Below are 23075 nucleotides of genomic sequence, written 5' to 3' on the forward strand. Positions count from 1 at the left end.
ACAACACCAACAACCACACCAACCACAACACCAACCACAACACCAGCCACAGCACCAACAACCACACCAACCACAACACCAACAACCACACCAACAACCACACCAACCACAACACCAACAACCACACCAACCACAACACCAACCACAACACCAACCACAACACCAACCACAACACCAACCACAACACCAACCACAACACCAACCACAACACCAACAACCACACCAACCACAATACCAACCACAACACCAACCACAACACCAACCACAACACCAACCACAACACCAACAACCACACCAACCACAACACCAACCACAACACCATCCACGACACCATCAACCACACCAACAACAACACCAACCACAACACCCACCACAACACCAACCACAACACCAACCACAACACCAACCACAACACCCACCACAACACCAACCACAACACCAACCACAACACCAACCACAACACCAACAACCACACCAACCACAATACCAACCACAACACCAACCACAACACCAACAACCACACCAACCACAACACCAACCACAACACCATCCACGACACCATCAACCACACCAACAACAACACCAACCACAACACCCACCACAACACCAACCACAACACCAACCACAACACCAACCACAACACCCACCACAACACCAACCACAACACCAACCACAACACCAACCACAACAACAACCACACCAACCACAATACCAACCACAACACCAACCACAACACCAACCACAACACCAACCACAACACCAACAACCACACCAACCACAACACCAACCACAACACCATCCACGACACCAACCACAACACCAACCACAACACCAACAACCACACCAACCACAACACCAACCACAACACCATCCACGACACCAACAACCACACCAACCACAACACCAACAACCACACCAACCACAACACCAACCACAACACCAACCACAACACCAACCACAACACCCACCACAACACCCACCACAACACCAACCACAACACCAACATCAACCGCCTCTTCATCGTTATCTACTCTTTATTGCACCACATATACTCTGGCCTCTCTTGTTCCTACGTCTGCTGCTTCTTCCGTTTTCTCGATTCCAACGTCTCTGCTACCTTCGAGCGGAACTACCCATTTGTCTACTTCCGTTTTCGCCTCCACTATTTCTTCTCTCATTAGTACAACCACACCATCTACAACTCCCACCACGTCCCCTTCAACGCCAACTATAATCTCAACAGTTACCTCGGCAACATCACCAGCTACAACAACACCAGCAACATCACCAGCAACGCCAATATCAACACCTACAACCACAGGAGCGACAACACCAACAACCACACCAACCACAACACCAACCACAACCCCAACAACCACACCAACAACGACAACCGCATTAACAAACAGTACCTCTGATGCAAACAGTACCTCTGCAGCAATAGCATCAGGAGCCCCTACAAATCTTGTTTTGCCTCCCCTTCCACCTCCTTTCAAAGCCTTTACTAAATTACCTTATTTCACGATATTGAATCTGTCAGATGGTGTTGCTATATACTGCTATACAAACGTACCTAGTTTGGCTACAGAGCCTTCAAAGCCGTCTGAAAGTGAACCCGTGTCCTCTGATTTGACGTCCGATGTCACTACTCCTCTGACGACATCAGACGCGCCTTTGACCACATTTTCGTCTGAGTTACCCACACCTAGTGATGAAACAACCTTTTTGGAAACGTCTTCGCCGTTCTTAACCACTCCAGCGGTAACTACGCCTGCCACGCCATCTACAGAACAAACTACATCCACTGCAACACCGATAACTACACCAACAACCATACCACCAACAACAGCAACTACCATGCCAGCAACAACACCAACAACAGCACCAACAGCAACACCAACCACAACACCAACCACAACACCAACCACAACACCAACAACCACACCAACCACAACACCAACCACAACACCAACCACAACACCAACCACAACACCAACCACAACACCAACCACAACACCAACAACCACACCAACCACAACACCAACAACCACACCAACCACAACACCAACAACAACACCAACCACAACACCAACCACAACACCAACCACAACACCAACAACCACACCAACTGGCACACCAACCACAACACCAACCACAACACCAACCACAACACCAACAACCACACCAACCACAACACCAACCACAACACCAACCACAACACCAACCACAACACCAACCACAACACCAACAACCACACCAACCACAACACCAACCACAACACCAACAACCACACCAACTGGCACACCAACCACAACACCAACCACAACACCAACCACAACACCAACAACCACACCAACTAGCACACCAACAACAACACCCACAACAACAGCAACACCAACAACATCAACAACCACTCCATTTGCAACATCTTCCAATGCAACAACTGCAATGTTTGTCAGCAGTACCGCTGCTGTTCCTTTATATTCCAAAGTTAAGTTGTGGAGGGTGAATTCGAAATACGTCAGACGTTGCCGTTGTAAGTTTCGTAGTAAGAGTCGTCGCCGTCGCCGCTGTCGCCGTATGCATCGTCAGCGTCGACCCCCTTGTCATTGCATATCGCGACCTCTTAGACGTTGTCAATGTCTCCGCGGGGTGAGAAAATTTCGTCGTTCTCCAGCTTTGCGGAAACGTCCTCACCGTCGTAGTTACAGTCGAATTCACTTCAACCGTCGTTTCCCTCCGCGTCGCAACGCCTCTCGTCGCAACACTCGACTAGGTTACCTATCACCCCGTCGCCGTTCACGAAACCGCATCTCACAAAAGCGAACTTTGCCTCGTTACCCTCTACGAACGCGTGGCTCTCAAAGTCTTGACTCTTCAAAAGTAACCCGCACGTCAAGACATCATTTCCAAGTGTTGTCTCAATATTATACGCCACCACGAAGTTAAATTCGCTTTGACCGGGTTTACTCTGACGATCACAACAGAGTACAACCCCAGATTTAATAACACCTGGACTTTGTGGGGTGATTAGTATTTTGTTCGGTTATATAGCGACCGCTTTCCTAAGGTCAGCATTTTAGGAATCTAATCTAATTAAATATAAAGCCAAGAAAACAAGCCTCACTGCTAACATTCAGATTAAACGAACACTTCCTTGTTAACTTTATTTCTATGCAAGTAACTCGTCCTTATGTACTGAATGAATTCTACAAAGTTCTTTTCATTTTTTTTCTTTTTATTTTTGCAACCATTAGACTGCATTCAAAGGCACAATTTCAATAAGCAATTGGAAAATCTATTCAACATTCAGGCTAATGAAATAAAATTGGGCGATAAACATGCCCGCAACTTACAATTTTTACTGTGGAATATCTAATACTTTATATATATATATATATATATATATATATATATATATATATATATATATATATATATATAGATATGAACTAGTTACAAAATGGCCATTTAAAATTCAATTATATGGTATTTTCAACGAAAGTTGTAATGAACGTTAGCGGTATCACTGCGCAGACATTTTGTTTCTATGTTACAATTAACCTTCTACATATTTGGTATGGATTTTCTTTATGTTAATTGACTTTTTCCTTTTTGGTTACTTATGAAATTTTATCATTCATTATCACTGGTTGCAGTCATTAGACAGCGGCCACGCTGTGGCACTGCTATCAAGGGTTTTAGTCAATCATACCGATGCCAGTACTAATTAAGATGTTATATGCAACCTATATTAGCAATCTACGTATGTATATATATATATATATATATATATATATATGTGTGTGTGTGTGTGTGTGTGTGTGTGTGTGTGTGTGTGTGTGTGTGTGATAGAATACTACTACTAATAATAATAATAATGATAATAATATTGATAATAATGATAATCCATGGGATTTATAAATATTTTAATGCATCGCTCCGAACCTGAGGATATGAACGCAGGAACATGATCAACACGGTGTCCATGCATACTATGGATTGTATTGTAACCATCCCAGGATTATGGACTATGATTGTAAGAAACATGTGATTTGTGGAAACGCGCGTAGCGATGCATTAAAATATTGATATTGTTATTATTATTATTATTATTATTATCATTATTATTATTATTATTATTATTATCATTATTATTATTATTATTATTATTATTATTATTATTATTATCATTATTATTATTATTATTATTATTATTATTATTATTATTATTATTATTATTATTATAACGGCACAGCTCTGTACAAAAGCTGGTATTGCCAGTTGGTGTCACTAACTGATAGAGACATATAGATAAAAGAGGGCTAGCTAGCAAGATAGATAGGCAGATAGATAGAAACACACATATATTTGTGTGTGTGTGTGTGTGTGTGTGTGTATGTATATGGGTGTATGTTTGCCTATGTATATATTAGTACATGTATATACATATATATATCTGTGAAAGAGCATCACATGACGGGCTACAATATCTGTGTGTGTACACATAGACAAATGTAGATAGATAGAGAGAGAGAGAGAGAGAGAGAGAGAGAGAGAGAGAGAGAGAGAGAGAGAGAGAGAGAGAGATTTTGATTTATAGGTAGACATAAATATACATATATACATAAATATGTGTATATCTATATGTCTACAAACGCACGCACAAGTACACACACACACACACACACACACACACACACACACACACTGTACAGTGAAATGTAGTTTCCATCACATGACGGATCACAAGAACAGCTGAACGCCGGTTTTACACTTGAATGCTTGAAAAGGCACTCACAATCGTTTTCGAAGGAGAAATGCTCTCGCTTCTATTTTAAAAAGCTCGGTTTGTGTTTTAATTACTTTATATCAATAAAAGTTATAAAACAATCATAAAGATAAATTATCAGAAGAACATTAAACATAAATACTTTACTAAACTCCATTATTTTTGTTTTATTTTATTCAATTATACTCTTAAACAGTATTTCCTTTTGTCTTTTGTTTTACCATTTTTTGACGGTCTGGTGCTGTTTCATTTTTGGACATTTTAATAATTTCGTTTTTATTCGGGAGAGGGGGGAGTTGCTTGTTTTGCTTGTTTGTTTGTTGTTGTTGTTTGTTTGTTTGTTTTTGTCTTTTTTTTTTCTCATACTCGAAAGTTGTATAAATTCCAGCTAGATAGAGACACCTGCCGTCAAAGAGAAGCTGACGCTCACCAAAGTTGTCGTCTTGAAAAGCTTTGGGTGTCTTCCTAGTTAACAAAACAAAAAACAAAAAAAAACAAATAATAGTAATAATAATAACAGAAAGCTTTACTAAAATCTCAAAGCTATGATTAAACCAACGTCTACTTCGCCTCTGATTTTGAATCAGTTTCTGCATGTCGCATTTTTCATGCTATGTGCAGCATCATTTTCCAATGCGTTAATCACTTTCCAGTCACCAGACAAGGATCTTTGCAATGTAAGTGCCACAAGTTCTTACCTTTTATTCATTTATTCTTATACTGATTTTTTCTTTTTTTTAATTCACTAAGATATTTGAGCACAGATATGATCTGTTGTTTAGTCTTTTGAGGGAAAAATATCCTTTTTTACTCTAGGCACAATTTTTGGGGAGGTGGGGGGCAGTCGATTAAATCGACCCCAGTACGCAATTGATACTTAATTCATCGACCCCGAAAGGATGAAAGGTGAAGTCGACCTCGGCGGAATTTGAACTCAGAACGTAGACAGACGAAATACCACTAAGCATTTCGCCCGGCGTGCTAACGTTTCTGCCAGCTCGCCGCTTTACTAGGAAAAAAATATCCTTTTCTGCTCTAGGAACAAGGCCTGAAATTTGGGGCGGGGGAGGGGGCCAGTCGATTAGATCGACACCAGTACGCATCTGGTATTTAATTTATCGGCCCCGAAAGGATGAAAGGCGAAGTCGACCTCGGCAGGATTTGAATACTCAGAACATAAAGACAGACGAAATGCCACTAAGCATTTCGTCCGGCGTGCTAACGTTTCTTATTTCTTTACTACCCACAAGGGGCTACACACAGAGGGGACAAACAAGGACAGACAAACGGATTAAGTCGATTATATCGACCCCAGTGCGTAACTGGTACTTATTTAATCGAGCCCGAAAGGATGAAAGGCAAAGTCGACCTCGGTGGAATTTGAACTCAGGACGTAACGGTAAACGAAATACCACTAGGCATTTCGCCCGGCGTGCTAACGTTTCTGCCAGCTCGCCGCCTTATACAGGGAAAAGAAAATACCGTGAATGTTCTGCATGAAGCTACTCAATTATAAAGACACATGCTAATTGCCTTTGTCTTTGCTTTATGCTCATTAGTAATATTGCCCTAGTTTTACTCTTGTGTACAAAATAAACATTTCAAAAATACTTGTTCATTGATAATTTGAAACTGTTATACAGACAAGAACCTTCTTACACCATGTAAATTGTACTTTTTTCACATGAATGCATTCCTTCCACTTGTAATTATTTGTCTTCCATTTTTCTGTTATATATTTCTTTATTGTCCATAGGGGCTAAATATAGAAGGGACAAACAAGGACAGGCAAAGGGATTAAGTCGATTACATTGACCCCAGTGCGTAAGTCTACGTAATCGACTTACCCCTCCATTCAAATGCTGATCCTGTGCCGAAATTTGAAAACAGCGTTGCATTATTCTTTGAGGTTTTCTTTCGTGGTCGAAGTCTTAAAATAGAAATCGATCCCCCGCACTCCCGCCGGGTGTTCAGTGCAAAGGCATCTGCTCTGCGTGGCTGTGTGGTTAAAAGTTTTCTTTCCAGCCACATCGATCCGGGTTCAATCCCACTGCGTGGCATCTTGGACATATGTTTCTACTATATCCCTGGGCCAACCAAAGCCTTGTGAGTGAATTTGGTAGAGGGAAACTGAAAGAAGCCCATCGTGTATATGTATATGTATACATCTATGTATGTGGAATGTGTATTTGTGTTTGTCCCACGATCTAACAACCAGAGCTGTTCAGAAAAAAAAGGAACTGATAGAATAAGTGCTGGGGTTGATTTATTCGACTAAACCCTCAAGCATGGCCACAATCTAATTACTGAAACCAAGAAAAATGTAAAGACCCCCTTCGGTCACGAATGACAATGGGATTGACCACTCCGAAGCACAAGGCCAAGCAAGGTTATTTTGTGGAAGACCAGCAGTCTCCCATATATACCAGTTTCCCCTCTCCACGCCGCCGATGTTGTCCAAGGGAAAGGCAAAGGGGCCGATACAGCTTGGCACCAGTGACGTTGCAACACATTTCTACAGACGAGTGAACTGGAGCAACGTGAAATAAAGTGTCTTGCTCAAGAACACAACACACAGCCCGGTCCGCGAATCGAACTCACAACCTCACGATTGTATGTAAGCCCGACGCTCTAACCATTCTCTCTCTCTCTCTCTCTCTCTCTCTCTCTCTCTCTCTCTCTCTCTCTCTCTCTCTCTCTCTCTCTCGTTGTTGTGCCTGTATTTCAAAGGGCCAGCCTTGTCACACTCTGTGTCACGCTGAATCTCCACGAAAACTACGTTAAGGGTACACGTGTCTGTGGAGTGCTCAGCCATTTGCACGTTAATTTCACGAGCAGGCTGTTCCGTTGATCGGATCAAGTGGAACCCTTGTCGTCGTAACCGACGGAGTGCTCTCTCTCTCTCTCTCTCTCTCTCTCTCTCTCTCTCTCTCTCTCTCTCTCTCTCCCTCTCTCTCTCTCTCGTAGTATGCCCACACATCCTGCACCAAGTAAAAACTAAACGTCAAAAGACGACACCATTGGCTAATATCACTCATACACTGACCAATGGAAGACAGTAAATGAAACTGCTACGTGAAATCTAAAACTTTCTAGAATCTCTATTCTTTTATTCACTTGAGCAAAGATCATGCGCATACAGATTGAAAGCTGTTTCGAAACCAGTTAACCTACAAATGCCATTATCAATCAATCTCTCCGAATGTATTCTTCCGTAACGACATGCTATGCATCAAAAAAGTCTCTATGAGGTCATTCGCCATGTTACAAACAATAGCCAAATCACTCAAATAACGCCATCTTGCTGTCTTAAAAATAAGAAAAGATTTATTGGAGAATGTAGTTTTGGATTTTCCACTGAACACTACTGTCTTGACTCCTGGGACTCGTTGGAGGTGGATCGGGGTCTCTCGGTGAAATTTAGTAAAGATTCGCTGAGAAATGGCGCGGTTAACTCAAGAAAAACAAATAAACATTGATACTTATAGATATCATTTATGCACGCATGTATGTGAGCGAGTGTGTGTGTGTGTGCGTGTGTGTACGTGCGTGCGTGCGTGTGTGTGTCTATATGTATATATGTATCCGTATGTAGGTATGCATATACACACACACATATATAATATATATATATATATTTATGTATATGTGATTATTTTGCTAAGGTTGTTAACAGATACTATATTCTTTTGCCAAATTTTGGTGTAAAAAAATATATTTAAACATATATATTTATGTCTATATATATATATGTGTGTGTGTGTGTGTGTGTGTGTGTGTGTGTGTGTGTGTGTGTATACAGGGAAATTTATGCGTATGTGGATAGATAGATAGGTAGATAGGTAGATATGATTGACCGTTGACTGAACACTATTCAATTTTTTTTCTCCGTGTTTTTCTCCTTGTCTCCGTATTCTTTCTGTTGAAGAGCGTAGCTCGAAACGTCAAAGACTTTCCGTATTCCCGAGCGTCATACTAATACATCCTTTTGTTGTTTACACCACCTGTCCTCGTCTGTTGTTATTATTTGTATATTCTCCCATAGATAGATAGATAGATAGATAGATAGATAGATAGGGAGAGAGGGAGAGGGAGAAAGAGAGACGTCTATATATGTATGATTGCATGTAGCCATACTTATTTATACATCCCTATCTTACAGATACATACGTGTGTGCTTGTGTATATGTCTATACATGTGAGCGTGTGTGTGTGAGTATGTGTGTGTGTGTGTGTGTGTGTGGAGATTTCCTAACGTATTATTTCTAATATTTTTGTAACTAATTAGCGCTACATACTAATCAAGTCAACCTAACGAACCAGGAAACATTAAGAGAGACAATATAAGTTACTCAAACCACAACGTTCTCTCTCTCCCTCCCTCTCTCTCTCTCCCTCCCTCTCTCTCTCTCTCTTTTTTTTTTTCTCTCTCTCTCTCTCTCTCTCTCTCTCTCCTTCTTTCTTTCTTTCTTTCTCTTAATCTTTGCTCGTTCACGGTCGAACGATAAGCAAAAGCAAAGTACGAAACTAATGATCGCAGTTGCTGGTCCAAAACACATTTATCATTAAATGAGCCAAGAAGAGAGCTACTTCACGGTTGTCTGGCCTGGTAGAAATAGCAGCCGAATTCTCCCTCAAATTGCCACCAGTGCTCAACTGGCGGTGGATTTTTCCGAGCACGCATTGGACTGATCGTCCACAGCTGATCACACCGTGACCCGACTTCTTCTACCATGTGATATCATTGGTCATCGTCGACACCGACGGACGAGCTAATCTATTATTCTTTAAAAGAGCCAAAAAAGAGAGCTACTTCACGGTTGCCTGACTTGGTAGAAATAGCAACCGAATCTCCCTCAAATCACACCAAATCGTGCTGAAGAAAATAAAGGACAACTTAGACGTAGGCATCAGAGAGAATGGCGGTGGTATGTATACGGATGGAACTCTTGGCCAGACTGGACCGAGGGTTAAACAACCCTGAGATGAAAAAGTCATACATCAAACATATGTGAGTGGGTTGATGGAAACTGAAAGAAGGAGTGGCTGTGTGGTAAGAAGCTTGTTTACCAACCACATGGTTCCGGGTTCAGTCCCACTGCATGGCACCTTGACCAAGTGTCTTCTAATATAGCCTCAGGCCGACCAAAGCCTTGTGAATGGATTTGGTAGAAGGAAACTGAGAGAAGCCTGTCGTACATACATGTGTGTGTGCGTTTGTGTGTCTGTATTTGTCCACCCCAGTTCGTCATCGCTTGACAACCGATGTCTGTGTGTTTACGTCCCCGTAACTTAGCGGTTTGACAAAAGAGACCAACAGAGTAAGTAGTAGGCTTACAAAGAATAATTCCTGGAGTAGATTTGTTCGACTAAAAGCGCTGCTCCAGCCGCAGCATGGCCGCAGTTAAATTACTGAAACAAATGAAAATGACCTGTATCTGTACCCGCGCACATAACGGTGTGCGTGTGTGTTTTGAAGTGGTGGTACATATTGGATTGTCACAGATAGTTACTCTGAATCTGAGCAAGATTTACATAAACGGTACAACCCTTTGTTGAATACTCGTCCATATTAAAAGACACTTACCCAAGGTCCTGCGCAGTAGTACTGAACCCGTATACCATGTATTTGGGAAGCAAGTTATTTACCACACTACCACACCTGCGACGATACTAAAAGCATCTTTGCTATAACACTTAACTTTATAAATCTCTCTTTTTTTTTTTCCTTTTATATTTTCTCATTTTTTTTTTTCTTATTTTTATGTGCAATATTTAGATACTTCCCAACCAAACTACCTTGGAGAAAAACATCACCATAATTCTGGCGAAAAATGAGAAGATGATAACTGGATCTTTTCAAATCGATGATCCAGATAACGCCGTAGCCGAAGTGTACATTTGCCAAAGAGAAAACAACAGCGTTCCTGCTACGAGTGACTGCCTCACCGTGACCCCGCTGAAACAGGTTCAGACAATAAAAGTGAATACAACCTACATGGTGACATCGGAATTGCCAAAAACCTGGAATTGCACAAACTGTGTAGTACAATGGATTCTAAGACAAGGTAAGTATTCCCAGATGAGGTCGTTATTTTTTATTTTTATTTTATTTTACTTTATTTATTTTATTGCCTCCGCCTTAGCGAAGGTGGAGGTATTGTTTTCAGTCGTGTTTGTTTCTTTGGACAAGATATCTCAAGAGTCGTTGGATAGATTCGAATGAAACTTTCGGGGATGTTTGGCCTCGTAACTGGCACGAACTGATTAGATCGATATTCTTGCACTGAATAGTACAGTGATATATAATTAATTTAATTAATTTAGTCAATTCAATTCAACCATAAATTTGCATGATTTTTATATCTCTGTATGAAATGATTGTCTGCATGAATTAAAATTCTCTTCTATATTTTAACATCTTCTCTTCTGCATTTGAAACAAAATTGTTGAGTTTTATGGGATTTCTTTCCATAAATTCACAACACATCATATACAAGTATTATTTTCATATTCGCAAATTTACGCCTGTAAACTACCAGCAAAATATGAAGAATCTATATGAGTAATCTGTTTTTGGAAACCTCCAAATTAAAGGATGAATCTGATTCAATCTTTATACACACACACACACACACACACACACACACACACACACACACACACACACATATATATATATATATATACACCACCTTAAAAAATAAATATATGTATATACACACATATTTATTTCCTCTAAATTTCCTGTTTTTCAGAGGCAACTCAGATGTACCCTACTCCAAAGGAATACGTCAAATGTTACGCGGCATCTTATTCTATGTCAGACAAAGTGTCACCCGTCGTTCCCTTTGTACCCACAAATGGCAGCGACTATCCACTTGCTATGCATTATGCACATTACCCAATGCATCATATTCCTTATGCACCTTATATGAGTAACTACAGGTGGTGTGGAGGTCACGGATGGTACTCCCACGTCCCTGGCATCCAACACTGGTGCGGAAGCAACTGTCTGGGTGGCTACTGTCCTGGGACCCACTGCGCATGTAACGGACATTGCAACGTGCACACAGGTTACAACTATGTTCCGGGTATGAATTACTGGTGTCATAACAACTGCCATTGGGGCTACTGTCCGGGAAGTCACTGCAATTGCTTGCACCATCTCAAGATGCCGTCATCTGATGAGCAACAAAAAGCACCGGAAGGACCGTCTCTTGGAGATTCATCAACCGCAGAAACAGGAGATTCAGGTTTGGGCAAAGACAGCGACCTCTTCAAAGGATGGTTCGATCAACGCAAAGCTCAACAAGACAAACTTAAACGCCAACGTCTTTATATTATCCAGATGTATTTTAAATAAACCGCATCAGCGCCCTTATGGCCCGGCTTGTTTACCAACCTGTAGGAGTGAAATTTTCATTTTCATTTCTTTGTTTCTTTTTCATCCTTGTACGCCATTGAATTGATTGGGTTTGCTTTTAGCTGGTTAAAGTAATATTTCGCTCAAAGTTTTAATGAATGCAGCAATAAAACAAATATCAAAAAGCTCCAGTCTTCTTTTACTCTTTTGCTTTTTGCAGTCAGTGGGCTGTGCCCATGTTGGGGCACCACTATGAAGAGTTTAGCCCAATAAGTCGATCCCGGTAGTTATTTATTTTTTTTATTATTAAAACCTAGTACTTTTTATATCTGCAAAGTGAAATCGTTAAAAGAGATCACAGATATTGTGAAGCTTTCGCATAAATACTGACTTTGGAAATGTTTGAAATATGGTCTTTTCCTGACTGAAAAGTGTGAGTTATTAGTCTGCTTCCTTGACATGCGCAGTGATTTTGTGCAGTTGGAAATGTCTATGTTGTGAGTTAAATGAGCTGGCAGAGTATATTCGGGAAGACCTGTCACCACAAGCAGCACAATGCAGACCGGCAAAATGTTTCCATTCCAAGAAATGAGTGGCAGATAGAATCTACAGGCGAGAAACTTAGCAACGAAGCTCTTATAATAGACAAGGCTAAAGTTGTTGCTGATATCAAAGACATTTGTATTCGGTGAAGTCTACAAATCAAATGGACATCTGGTGAGTAGCGTTAAGTAATCAGTAACTAATCTAATAAATTAAAAGATGTGAGACAGACACAGAGGGTCCCTAGTTCTTCATCAGTTATCAACCAAAATGGTAATACTCAGTTTTGCACCTTTAATGATAGCAGGCAGAATGGTTAGCACACCGGGAAAAACGCTTAGTGGCATTTCGTCCGACTTTACGTTCAGTATTCAAATTCCGCCGAGGTCGACTTTGCTTTTCATCCTAAAATAAGTGCTAGTTGAACACTGGGCTCAATGTAATCGACATGCTCCCTACCGGAAATTGGCGGCCTTGTGCCAAAACTTAAAACTAATGTAACTGGCTCTATGGATGTCATGCTGGGTGGAGTCACCGAGGAAAGAGAATAAGGGAGGGAGATTGTTAATTGTTATTTACAGCACCTTTGAGGTATTCGGATTGAGAGTGACAGGCGAGTGGTTAGTAGGGTCAGACAGTTAACCTTGTAGAAGGAACATAATATGGCGTCTTTCAAAAGATATGAATAAAGAAATGTATTAAGCAGGATATGAACTAGTTCTAGAGTAAATTGTTTGAGAAGTGATACGAGCGGTTACATTGTTAAATTGAAGCTGCCGCCTCCGGCAGGTTGTCATTTTGTGATTGGATTAACATGATGGTGAGGGAGGCGGCGAGAAAGAGGACAGGGTTTTTCAAAAGGCTTTATTCTGTGAGTGTGTGTGTGTGTGTGTGTGTATTCGTGCGTGTGTGTATGCCTGCGAGTCACACTGTGTGTGTACGTCTGCGTGTCACTGCATGTGTGTGTTTGTGTGTGTGTGTGTGTGCCCGTGCGTGTGTGTATGTGTGTCCGTGCGTCTGCATGTCAGTGTATGTGTGTGTGGGATGTGTGTTCGCAGGCGTGTGTGTATGTCTATGTGTGCGTGAGTGTAAATATGTGTGCGTGTGTGTGCGCGTGTGTGTGTACGTGTGAGTGTGTGTGCGTGTGTGTGTATGCATGTGTGTCTGCGTGTGCGTGTGTGTTCGTGCGTGTGCGTACGTCTGTGTGTCACTGTATGTGTATGTGTGTGTCTGTGTGTGCGTGTGCCCGTGCATGTGTGTGTATGTCTGCGTGTCAGTGTGTGTGTGTATGTCTGTGTGTACGAGTGTGTGTGTCTGTGTGTGGTACAGGTAGCAAGTTTTTTTTTATGTCATTTTTTTTGTTTCCCCGAGTGATAGTGCTGCTGGTTGATCGGTTTATTTGAAAGATGATAAAATGGAGTTTCTTGTTTATGCATTTTACTTTGCAAGATTCTTGATGTGGAATCGTGTGTTGAAACAGATATTGTTATATTTCGAGAATGCTCATATTTTGCCAATTAAACACACGCTCTAGTAGTGTGTGTGTGTGTGTGTATCTTTTCTACTCTAGGCACAAGGCCCAAAATTTTGGGGAGTGGGACAGTCGATAAGATCGATCCCAATATACAACTGATGCTTAATTTATCGACCCCGAAAGGATGAAAGGCAAAGTCGACCTCGGCGGAATTTGAACTCAGAACGTAACGGCTGACGAAATACCGCTAAGCATTTCGCCCGGCGTGCTAACGTTTCTGCCAAGCTCACCGCCTTCCTTTCGCCTATACTACTACAACAAACAGTACAGCTGCGAAGATCGTATATTTTGATCGTGGGAAGAATAGGGCGAGACAATCATATGAGAATGATTTAGGTCACTCGTTTAGCAGTCTTGAATAAAGCTTGACAAAATATATTTCGCTGTCGGAAATATGTAGAATGAGTTACGAGGTTGAATTGTGTGTTGAGATTATAATGCAATAATCGTAAAGCGATGAGCTGGAAGACTCGTTAGCACGCCGGACAAAAAGCTTAACGGCATTTCTTCCGTTCTCTTCATGTTCTGTATTCAAATTTCATCAGAGACAACCCACATACATTTATATTACATTTCGTTTGGTTTGTTCACCAATGGCCATCGAGTGTTTCATTAACTACTAGACTGACGCGCATGCGTCGATGGCCTGGTGGGTAAGTGCTATATGCATATCCATGAATAAGACACTTGATGACGATCGGTTGTCAAACTGACCGAAATGTAGTGAAGATACGAATGTTGGTTTTGCCACCATAAGCACGGGACTAGGAATTTGATGATAGGAAAGCAGTCAATTATATCGATCCCAGTCCTTCATTTTATTAATCCTAGAAGCATAAATACGAAGTCGACCTCGACCAGATGTGATCTCAGAACTTAAAGGGTAATAACTATCGCAAGGCATTTTATCCGATGCTCTAATGATTCTGTCAAGGCATCGCCCTTTGTAAATGTAAATACTAAAAAGTAATTCATAACTAAAAACGAAGTTAATAGTCCGAATATTGTAATTAGAGTTAATTAAATTAGTCAATGGAATGTAGTCTATTTATATAATATGAAGTAATTATTGTTTTGCTGGGTGTTTAGGAAATGTGCTTTTAGTCAAACAACAGGAACCATATTTTGATTCATTTTCAAATGACGCATTTGGCCCACGGTTTTTGCTTGTTTTAATTCAGGAATCGTTTCAGGAAATAACCAAGATTTTTCAATCCACCCCACAAGATAAAGTCGGGTAGTGTTAGGTCTGGGGATCGTGAGGGCCACTCAATTGCTCCACATTGTCCTCTACACCTCCCCTCAAAATTAAGGTTTAACCATTCCCGAACGTTTAACCCACAGTGAGGCCGAAAAGAAAGCTTGGAAGTGATCGCACGACCTACTAGAAATGACAACCGTATCTCCCTCTATCATCACAAACCGTTGTCGTAGAAGAAAGGAAATGTAGGGATTCCTAATTCCACGTATTTATTATATGACGGAAAATTTGACCAACGATGAACGAAAGTGAAATCATCAAGCAATACTGGGAAACAGAGAATTCAGAAATGGTCAGACGGAATTGGACTGAAGAGTATCAAAGACCAGCCAAGTTGAGATTAACTGTTTACAGAATACGTGACAAATTTGAGCTGACTGGGTCCATCTGCAATGCACATAAGAGTGGTCGACCGGTCCGTGTTACCACTCAAGAAAATGAAATGCTTGTGAGACAAACATTCGCTCAAAGTCCCCGGAAATCAAAAAAGAGGACTTCCAATGAACTAGGCATCTCACGCAGATCCCTTCGTCGACTTATGAATTGCTTGGATTTAAAAAAGAAAAATGAGAAATGAAAAGAACATTCCACACATACAAATCAACTGCATGCATACATTTTCCCGCCCCTAGATATACATTTGCCCGCCCCTAGATATAATGTATACAACATCTTGCGTAAAAGTAAAAATAAAAAGCTAAGTAAATTCTAGTATACGAAAAACCATCTCGTATAACTATGTTTTTCGTGATAGATATAAGCAACTCGGCTACTCGTATTTCTTAAAGGTCTTCTTTGTTTTGATGTCAGTGTTACTACGAAACTTTTCCTATGTTTAAATAACATTAAAGTTATCATTGTGTTCATGGGTCAGGTAGAGGCTGACCTCTCTTCTCACAATGTATGCTATTGATACAAAGCAACGCTAAAAACATGTGATGACACACTCATAAAGGAAACAAATGGTTTCTGTCGGAAAACTGATATAAACGTAAATAACAGATTATAAACGCCGAATTTACTGGGGGAGTTGTATGACGTTGTTATTGATGATGATGATGATGATGATGATGATGATGATGATGATGATGTTACTGCGGTTGATGTTGTTACTATTGTTGTTTTTGTTGTTGTTACTATTATTGTTTTTCTGACTTTTTATACTATAATTTTACTTGCTTCCGTCATTAGCCTTTTGACCATGCTGGAGCACACAAACTTGTCGAGTGTTCTCGAAAGCGGTGCTCCAACATCGCCGCATTCCAATGTCTAAAACGAATTAAAAAATATATAGACCTACCCACACTGTCCAACTACTTATTTTATAGACCTCGGAAGGATTAAAAAAAAAACAATATACCTGAGTAGGATTTGAAATCAAACGGATGTAGCCACATTTTGTTCGACGCGCTACCGATCCACTCATACAGCTCCACCAACCCCTTATAGCTAAATTATACTTGAAGTACAGTATTATTCTTTTAAGTTTTAAATCCTCGCGCCATACATTTAGATGCAGTTAATATGGAGGTCACAACAAAAATGAAAGTAGTTAAATTTAAAGTTTCAATGAACTGCAAAGGCCCTTGTAGCACCCCCTATAGGCGTCTTAAGATATCTGTAGACCAAGAGGAATGAATAAATATATTTCTAGACAGGTTGCTTGCCTATCGTGAGAACCACTTGTTCGGAAAACCTCGTGTTTTTCGGCAGCTATGTTTTGAAATAGGTTCCATGTAGATGCATTAATGTGCTTCTATTCAGCCCCAGATTCACATGTTAATGAGCGAGATGCCTAATACCTTATCTGCTCATCATGTGGAGGCGCAATGGCCCAGTGGTTAGGGCAGCGGACTCGGTGAACTGAGGGAATTTCGTGAAGCGATAAAAGAATTTGATGAAATGGATGAGCAGATTGTTGTTGTTGTTGTTGTTGGCACTCCGTCGCTTACGACATCGAGGGTTCCAGTTGATCCAATCAACGGAACGGCCTGCTCGTGAAATTAACGTGCAAGTGGCTGAGCACTCCACAGACACGAGTACTCTTAACGTAGTTCTCGGGGATATTCAGCGTGACACAGTGTAACAGGCACAACAGAAACAGGAAGTAAGAGTGAGAGAAAGTTGTGGTGAAAGAGTACAAGGTTCGCCACCATATCCTGCCGGAGCCTCGTGGAGCTTTAGGTGCTTTCGCTCAATAAACACTCCCAACGCCTGGTCTGGGAATCGAAACCGCGATCCTATGACCACGAGTCCGCTACCCTAACCACTGGGCCATTGCACCTCCACGGGCCCTGTATAATTGTTGCTTATTTAAGTAGTTGTTACAATTGACCGCCAGTACTTGACTGGCATTTTATTTTTACCGACTCCGGAGTAATGAAAATTGAAGCTGACCAATACAGAATTTGGCCTCAGAATACAAAATACAAGAGATTTTTTTTACAACGCCGTAACGATTCTACCAGCTCACCGCGTTAAACGGGTCATGCGTTATAACAGATTAAACGAAGCTATTATGAGGTTATTATGAGGAAGGCTTTCCAACTCGTCATTTAAGAAAACTTCCAGACCGAAATGTCTATAAATGGCCGAGTCAATTTGACAGCAAACAACCGATGTCTTTATTAGTAACATCCCACATGTGTACGTCAAATAAATTACTCATTAACATTAATATATATTATATGTGGGAGGACCATTGTAATTGAGGTGAACCTTCATAATAATGGGCTGATTTGAACGCAAACAATCACTGGAAGAATCAGAGTTATCAGAACTGAAAAATTACGGAAGATTTATATATATATATATATATATATATATATATATATATATATATATATATATATATATGGGTGTATGTGGGAGGGTGTGTATACGTATATATATATATATATATATATATATATATATATATATATACCCATATATCTATATACAGATATACACCTATATACATATATATATACATGCATATATATACATCTATATACATATATCTATATACATATATATATACATATACATCTATATACATATATCTATATACATATATACATCTATATACATATATATATACACACACACACACACACGCACACACGCATATATACACATATATATATATATATATATATATATATATATATATATATGTATGGCGGTGCCCCAGCATGGCCACATCTCATGAGCTGAAACTAGATAAAATGAAAATGATAAAAAATTATATATATATATATATATATATATATATATATATATATATATATATATATATATATATATATATATATATATATATATATATATATACACACGTACATGCATACATATATACACAGAAATTGAGGAGAGAGGAAAATAAAACTACGAGATTATTTACTTGCATATATGAATATATGTGTGTGTGTGTGTGTGTGTGTGAGAGAGAGAGAGAGAGAGAGAGAGAGAGAGAGAATAAATATATATACAAATAGATATTTATATATATGAATATATGTGTGCTTGTGTGTGTATGTGTTATATGTATATATATGTAAATATATATATATATAAGCAGGTAAGTGAAAAGTAGCGTCCAGTTACTGGGAAGTCATGCTTTTCTTTGTTGTTTTGCAGGTTATTACTGAGAGTTTTTGAAAGTTACTAAATCTGGATCGTGTATCATATTGTTAATACTGGTTGATATTACAACCCGACCTCTTGCACCGAGAAGAATTGTATTCCAGGCGGGAAATGGGTACAATAGCAAACTAGAAAGCTGAAATGAAGTGCAATGAAATGAACTCAAGTACATGTAAACAGGGAGATAGGTTACACAGCAGAGGAATGAATGGATGGTAGGGGTGTCGTAATCCAGCGCTACCGATTGATCAGTTGCAGGTAAGATGGATGAATACACTTAGCCGTCATGCTGATATCGATAAGTTGCCTTGGAAATTCAGGTACGCAAAATGTCAAAATCGTTCATTAGATTCTTCATTGTAGCTTTGCAGATTATTATTGACAGTTTTTGGAAGTTATCAAATTTACATCAAACTGACCCATGAATTCGCTTTCAATAAATCAACGCATAGCAGTTGTGAAACATTACTGCAAATGCAATGGAAGACCATCCTTGACGGCACGTCGTCTGGCCGAGGATTTTGATATTAACTCGTCCCATGGAAGAAACAGGCATTAAATTGTCAAGAAATTTGAAACATGGTCGGCAGCCACTGTAAAATAAAAAGTCTGGTAATCCATAAACGGCTACGAATGAATCTAAGGCTAAAGAAGTCACCAGGAGGAGACTGCAACGAACTCCACAAAAGTCAACTCGCCGTTTATCTGCAGAGATGGGAGTGAGCCAGGCAAGTGTTATGCGTATCCTTCACAAGAAAAAATGGAAACCTTACATTCCACACTTACTGCATACTGTTCAGGATGGAGATGATGACCGCCGTCTTCAATTTTGCGAAGAGTTCCTGGTTAAACTTGTCAGAGACGCATCAGTGTTTGACAGTATCTTGTGGTCAGATGAGGCTTGTTTTAAATTCAGTGACACAACAGACACAACTGTATCTACTGGGATGAGGGGAACTCAAGAGTCACGGTTGATAAGGAAGTGAATTTACCTGGTGTGACAGTTTGGGCAGCCATACCTTCATTAGGAATAATTGGTCCTTTTTTTTTTCTTGAGAGAGTTGTCAATGGGGGTCAGGTAATTGGATATGTTGCAAACCTCCTTTTGGCTCAGGGTACAAGATCAAAACTGTTATTTCCAGCAAGATGGAGTCCCCACCTCATAATGCACGACATGCACATCAGTGGCTTGATGAAAACTTTCCTGGGAAATTAATCGGATGCTGCAATCCGATTGAGTCGCCGGCACGCTCCCCAGACCCTACACCGCTATATTTCTTTTGGAGGGCGACCCTTAACGACCTTATTTATCGTGAAAAACCTTGTACTATTCAGGAATTAAAATTTAAAATTAGTGAAAAGTTTGAGGAAATTTATAATGAACTCTACAAATACGTGTGCCATACGGTGCCTACTCGGTTGCACTTGTGCATTGATCACGAAGGAACAAACTTTGAACATTGCAAGTAAAAAGCCTGAATAAATTAATTAATTTGAAAACAATTTTGCTTTTTATTTATTTGATTGATTTGTCTCTACCTTTTTACTCACTGTAATATAAATAGCGAAACAAACAACAAACTGGTAGCCGTAAAACAAGAATTGGGAGTCAAAAGGTATCTCCCAATTGGAAAGTCATACATATATCATAGCCACTATATTTTCACACTTGCGCACATCTATACACATACACACACTACACTAACACACACACACACACACACACACACACACACACACACACACACATACACATACACACACACATACACACACGCACACTACTCCTACTTATACCTGCTTCAGGGTATCTATACACATTCTTCCTTTCTTAACTCGTACCCCAAAAGAACAGCGTTCCCACATAGTTTCTAGTCCTTTGCCTTCCACTAGACAGTTCTCTTTTTTTACTCATATATTTTTTTTTCATCTTCTGTTGAAAGATTTACGTCCGAAACGTTAAAACGCCCCCGTGCACCACTTCAGTCTATTATATCAGACCTAACACTTGATTGTACTTATTCTATCGACCCAAGAAGAAGATGGTAGTAGTGGTGGTGGTGTTGCTGCTGCTGCTGTGGTGTGGTAGTGGCGTGGAGGTGATGGCGGTGGTGGTGTTTCTTCCCTCCCCGACAACACTGCACCACACTCGTTAACCGATATTTCATGCCGACATATTTAGAATCTAATTTTTTATGCAGTCAGTTTTTTTTTTGTTTTATTCTTACTATGGTACAACTTTTCATGAACTGTAACAAATATATCTCTTATTCATTCTTTCTCCTTCTCTCTCTTCCTTTCTCTCTCTCCCCCTCTCTCTCCCCCTCTCCCCCTCCCCCTCTCTCTCCCTGTATGTGTATATGTGTGTACATATTTCTTAGTCATTTTCATCGTGCTGTCTCTCATTCTCTTTTTATGATCATTTTTGCCATTCACCACTCTCTCTCTCTCTCTCATATATATAGGTGCAGGAGTGGCTGTGTGGTAAGTAGCTTGCTTACCAGCCACATGGTTCCGAGTTCAGTCACACTGCGTAGCACCATGGTCAAGTGTTTTCTACTATAGCCTCGGGCCGACCAAAGCCTTGTGAGTGGATTTGGTAGACGGAAACTGAAAGAAGCCCGTCGTATATATGTATATATATATATATATATATATATATATATATATATATATATATATATATATATATATATATATATATATGTATGTGTGTTTCTGTGTCTGTGTTTGTACCCCCACCATCGTTTGACAACCGATGCTGGTGTGTTTACCTCCCCGTAACATAGAGGTTCGACAAAAAGAGACCGATAGAATATGTACTTACAAAGAATAAGTCCTGGGTCGATTTGCTTGACTAAAGGTGGTGCTCCAGCATGGCCGCAGTCAAATGACTGAAACAAGTAAAAGAGTAAAGAGTATATATATATATATATATATATATATATATATATATATGTATATATATATATATATATATATATATATATATATATATATATATATATATATATATATATATATATATACATATATATATATATATGTTGGTTGTCTACTCCTTATGCAGAGTCTGTCGACCTGCTGTACCTACACCTTAGAACCATCATGGCATCTGATGTGGCTTTTTTAAACCAGGCAATGTTTTGAAAATACGCCCACATAAATTGCATATCTGATTTGGACCACCAAGAGCTACAGATAAGTTCTGATCTTTGTGGCTCTTAAAATGTCTTTTGAGGCCTCCATTAGATTTGCAAACCTTCTGGCATACACTGCATTAAAAGACGTGCACAGACACATAGGCAGAATAGATGGTAGAGGTTCGTTTTCTATGGGTTCGCAAATGAGATCTGAGCCCAGCAAAAGAAAGGCATGGTCTGTCACAAATTGTGCACACAAAAAGGTCATTGTCATTGACCTTCTCGATCGTAACATTCTTCCTTAAATTTCTCTTGAGTCTTGCATGCTTTATCCTGCTTTCTTCAAACGCTTTCACTTTACTCCACACTTTTGTTCGCCATCCATCTCGATCCGAAGCAAGGGTCTCTATGTCCTCTGGACCCATTCCAAGTGACTTCATAGTAGTCATTATGCTGTCCTTAAACATTTTTTTAGGTTTATGCCGATAGCGTTTCCCCTCTGCAAGCTCACCATAAACAGCTGTTTGGGCATGCGTTCATCCGCCATTCGAACAATATGCCACCCCCCCCCCATATATACATATATATATATATATATATATATACACACACACACACATTAATCCCTCGACTATCGCGGGTGTTACGTTCCAAAACCCCCGAGATAGGTGAACCGCGATATGGCGAAGGATTACTGTATATATAGTTATATAGGGAAACAGATTATATATATATATATATGTGTGTGTGTGTGTGTGTGTGTGTGTGTGTGTGTGTGTGTGTGTGTGTGTGTGTGTGTGTGTGTGTGT

The 23075-nt window shown here is 39.9% G+C and overlaps 1 protein-coding gene across 1 annotated transcript; it reads left to right on the forward strand.

Moving 5' to 3' along the window:
• The first annotated feature begins 5196 nt into the window (after positions 1-5196).
• On the forward strand, positions 5197-12343 carry LOC149132724 (uncharacterized). The gene is made up of 3 exons (XM_089363335.1): positions 5197-5469; positions 10572-10860; positions 11551-12343. The coding sequence occupies exons 1-3, from the start codon at positions 5338-5340 to the stop codon at positions 12156-12158; spliced, it is 1029 nt and encodes a 342-aa protein (XP_089219461.1). The 5' UTR covers positions 5197-5337; the 3' UTR covers positions 12159-12343.
• The last annotated feature ends 10732 nt before the right edge of the window (positions 12344-23075 follow it).

Source organism: Octopus bimaculoides, chromosome 14, assembly GCF_046866305.1.
Source record: "Octopus bimaculoides isolate indiv1 chromosome 14, ASM4686630v1, whole genome shotgun sequence".
Lineage (NCBI taxonomy): Eukaryota > Metazoa > Mollusca > Cephalopoda > Octopoda > Octopodidae > Octopus > Octopus bimaculoides.